Source organism: Hipposideros armiger, unplaced genomic scaffold, assembly GCF_001890085.2.
Source record: "Hipposideros armiger isolate ML-2016 unplaced genomic scaffold, ASM189008v1 scaffold_957, whole genome shotgun sequence".
In the NCBI taxonomy this organism is placed as follows: domain Eukaryota; kingdom Metazoa; phylum Chordata; class Mammalia; order Chiroptera; family Hipposideridae; genus Hipposideros; species Hipposideros armiger.
Genome location: NW_017732307.1, coordinates 554,525 through 559,118, shown reverse-complemented (window position 1 = coordinate 559,118; position 4,594 = coordinate 554,525). Strand labels below are relative to the sequence as shown.

At 35.9% G+C, this 4,594-nt stretch overlaps 1 protein-coding gene across 1 annotated transcript in view; it reads right to left on the bottom strand.

Annotated features, from left to right (window-relative positions):
• Window positions 1–216: 216 nt before the first annotated feature.
• Window positions 217–4,594, bottom strand: part of LAMA2 (laminin subunit alpha 2) — a gene marked incomplete at its 5' end in the record, with an annotated part of 435,223 nt that continues 430,845 nt past the window's right edge. Inside the window, 3 exons of the mRNA XM_019630849.1 lie at window positions 217–584; window positions 1,970–2,192; window positions 4,026–4,156. Coding sequence (XP_019486394.1) covers window positions 427–584; window positions 1,970–2,192; window positions 4,026–4,156 — 512 coding nt within the window. The remainder of the gene's footprint in view (window positions 585–1,969; window positions 2,193–4,025; window positions 4,157–4,594) is intronic.

Here is a 4,594-nt window from a genome sequence, read left to right as displayed (position 1 = left end):
TGAGTCCACTGTTGTTTTCAGTGGCCTGAACAGAAAGCCAAAGCTGAGATACATGGAAAAGGATGATAAAAGTATTAATAGGAGTTAGTAAAAAAAAAAAAAATGCCTTTACCAAATGACATCTGATGTCTTCTTGAGATGACTCTCGGGCATGTTGCAAATTCAACAATTTATGGTCAGTTGCCTTATATCCTTAAAATCACACAAAACAAGCAGTTAGAATGAAATAGTTGGTTTAATATTCATGGTCTTGAGAAAGAACTTGAATTAAAATTCAGTCTGGGATCTGAATTAGCACCGTCTGAATACAGAAAGAATTCATTATACATGCACAAATTAGTTTTAATAACATACACAGGTAAATATATTTGTTTTACTTGCTATACTTGTTCCGAAGAACCCTTCTTGGGGTTAAACTTATTTTTATTATTTGGCTGGGCATGATACAGGTTGAACGCCCCTTAGTTCCAGGGCCTTGGCAAAATTAACTTCCAGTGGCTTGCCGGTGCCTTTGGTGAGCCTTAGAGATCTGATGCAGCCTCTGAACGGGATGTTGGTTGTCAGGCCGAACTGGTTGAGGCCATCTGAAAAACAAAGCAAGGAGGGCTCAGTTTTTGAAACGCAGCTGCTATGTGTAAAAGCATGTTTCAAAGTCAGCTGTTGGTGTGAGATTAAATTGGAAGGCTGTTTTATGTAAAGTTAGTGATTTTGTTCTTAGCTTTACTAACAGTTAAAGTTGTAGAGAAATACCAACTTTTTTTTTATAGTAATGTATTACAAAATTTGGAGACATACATTTTAAGACATCAAAGAATTTGGCTTGAAAAGAACACTTTTACAGTTGTGACTTACAATTATTAAATTTGATTTAATGAAACAAAACAATTGATCAAATACTTTACTGAATTAGGACATGGGCTTTTAGTGGTGACTTTGTTCCTTTCTTACATTGTAAAAATAAGTCCCCAAAGGTTAAATTAGTTGAAAACTCACACAAAATCTTTCTCTTACTAAGGACAGACTTCTTTCACCCAGCAGGCCTACTAGGTGGTAATGAGGATCTCATTTCATAGGCTGTGAATGGAGAAACACATGATCTCCTTTATAATATCTTGAGGTTTATCTCAATTGAAGCAGAAGTAGGTCTTCTTAAAGCCTACTTGTTAAAACAGAAGTGACTTTGGAAAGACGGGCTCTGAATTGGTCCCCATGACTCCTGTATCTTTTCCTCAGTCCCCACTGCTCAATATATGTACATTTTGCTTATTTCATTAAGCCGCGGAGCTTTACAATAAGTGGGAACAAAAGTTTCTCTTGCCAAAATGTTGAAAGACCATTCCAAAAGTCTGTGTTATTTCAGTACTTATTAAGAGGCATTTGGCTTATTTCGCATCAAGTCGGGCACTCTTGTTTACGGGCACTTTAGGTAACTCTTCTGTGGTTCACGGGCTATTTTTAATATGCTGGAGAGGGATTTTGAGTGCAGATTTATTGCTTGGGTTTCTTTGTAATATAAATATAAATTCTAAAGTAACCTGAGGGGGAAATTAGCTACATTTAACCCAATGATTTCTAGAGCTTGAGGAAATATGTTCCATAACATTTTATGATTCCTCTGGTATATTAATTCTTAAAAAATAAGAGGGAACACCAACTGTGGCTCCAGTCACTGTTTAATGCCTCATATCTTTTATAAGCCAAATTCATTTCCTCTATCCTCCATCACCCCATGAATGCAACTTTGGGGGCTATCGTGAAAATTCTGTCTCCTGTGGTTTATGTAAGTAATATGCTCATTTTCTACACTGGAAATTTCAGGCAAGGTGTTATTTATGGGAGCAGGTTCTAAAGCTAGGAAGCAAGTGTACTTAAGCACACATTCTTGGATATATTTATAGAAATAGAATGGTTTTCAAAATCATGAACGTAATAGAGCAAAGGAATTCTTGCTGGGGTAGACAAGGCTCACCTGGGAAACCTCCAACAAACACAGGGTCATTGGTGTCAGCTGAGGTAGATGCTGGGTTTGGGCTCTGGGCTTCCACCTGGTTCCCATCTACCGTCAGCACAATGCGGTGCTTGATCTTGTTGGCCGTGACTTGATGCCATTGTCCGTCACACACATGTCCTGGGATCCCAGCATCATAGACAGCAGTGAATCGGCCGGCGCCATTGTCCACATGAAACATAATCTAGAAAGTAGGAAATTGAACAGTCACAGATGGTTTCATTAGAAGGGTATCATGATGGTTCACATGATAAAAACTGTCAGAGCTCTAGGAAAGACATCAGCGGGAATTGTTTGAAGTGAACATAACTGGGGCATGTTCATTTATTAAGAAGATATATATATTTGACAGAAATTAAAACAAATTTAATAACCAGAAGTCACAAATTATGTTCTTTGCATTTGGGCATTGTTGGGAGCAATAGGCAAGATGTGTGAGTTTAGTGATAATTCTGTTTTTAGAAAATGTGAAATGTAATTTTGAGACCAGCTGACAAAAAAAAGGACCCAATGTAAACAGAAAATTCTACCATAGATCTTTTTAGAGTGTGAGAGTTCTTAGTGAACCTTCTAAGATTTTCTTAAAAGATTTATTTAGAGTGATTCATTAATTTGGCTTACAAATTCTTTTTAAAGGGTTATTGTTTTCTTTCAGTTTACGCTTTTGATGTTTTAATCATATGTATTTTTTTTCCTTTATGGTTTCCATTTTTTATATAGGAATGAGAGTTACATAAATTACTTTTTGGGGCAGGCTTCACGTCACAGGTGCCAAAGACTTTGAGCCAGAAGGCCGGTTAAATTCTTAACAATGAAGAACATAGATTGGAAGTTCTTGTCTAAATGAGAAAAATCTGTTTTCAGTAATATGGAACAGTCCCTGAAATTTGAGATGACAGAATTCTTTTGAAGCTGATGAAAAAAAGAAACATATTGAAACATTAAAAACAGTCAATCTGGCAACACATTGGTAAGGTAAAAAATAAGAAATAGGGGTCTTTAAAAGAAGATTAAAAGTATAAGTAAATGGTGAAAAGTTTGTAAACTATACAGTGATGTGAATATTAGTTAAGATTTTACTATGTTTGGTAGAGTTTGTAATAACAGGATTTTGCATATAAAAGGAGTTTGGTGAGAAATCCACATGCATCGTAAAGGAACTTGATACACTGACAAGTTGATAGTAACTGTGGTTATAAGCAGGTGATGAAATGAAGCTTATTCCAACAAGATGTAGGGAAAGTGTGTTTTGAAAATCTGGCAAAACTATTAAGTGTTGCTTATTTGTTCCCCCTTTTTTCTCTGTGCTCCTGGATCTTTTGGCTTTATTGGCTTTGACATGGTTTGAAGACGGAGAAGAGCGAGGGAGGGGGCAAAGGGAAGCATATTTTAGGTCACTATGTGGTGTTTCTTCTTGGGAGGCAACAATAGCTTACGAGTGGAAATATGAACAGAGTTGCCATATGATTCCTATTTAACAGCCAGAAAGAAAACTTGTGATATTTCTTGCTTTACCTTCTTCTATTTACATGCTCCCTATAGTACAAAAGTATATACAAACAGGTCATCCCACTGCAGGTGGCTGCTCGTAGGCAGCTAGGGACTAAAGAGGTGTCTGGAATTAGATTATCCATTGTAAGCAAACTGACAAATATATTACACTAATATAAATTTGTTATAAATTTTCTATTTTTTGAAATGGTATCTGGATGCTTTTAAATAAAAATTGAGAAGCCAATAAAGTCAGCTAGCCACTTATTATTATAAGAGGCAAAGACTGATTTTTAAACAATCCAAGACCCCTCATTTTCTCCCACTGGAATAAACAGTTTCATAGACTGTGTTTTTATAAAGAGGAGAATAACAGTTAGTATAAATTGGGGTAATCCAGAAGGATGAAAAGATACATTCTAGCTTTCCCCCAACGAAGAGGGCAGCAAAGCTTCAAAGTAGAATTTCTACACATGAACAACAGTATTGTGAAGAGATCAGAAATATTTAGATGGCTGACGTTCACCTTTTCATCAATCATTTCAATACCCATTCCATCCATTTTCTGGCTGCTGATTCCCAGAAGAACTCCAGTGGTTCTAGTTGTACGGAATTCAAATTCAACAAGAAGGTCCAATCCCACTTTGAACCCACCAACTGCAAAAATGAGAATTAAAATATATATTAGAGTTTAGGGATTAATTAAAATTTTTATAATGCAATGAGTTTACAAGATTTCAATTCAGATGTTAGTCAATTATAATAATTGTAAGTTCCAGACTCTTATATGGCCTATATTCCCACTATTATATTACATAACACACTTTATAGTTATTGCTTATTTTCTTGGCTGTCTTCCCTCCTAGAATGTAAGTTCCATGAGGGCAATGACTTTTTCTGTATTGCTCACTATTTTATGCCTGTGCTTACCAAAGTATCTGGCACATAGTGGAGGTTTACTATAAATTTGTTGAGTAAATGAATGAATGAACACACACTGACTCAAAGAATCTCACGTCCAGGTCTGATTATGTTAGAAGTCTCCACTGTTGGATTAAGACAAGCACTTCAGTAATTATTGATTAAACTTTCACT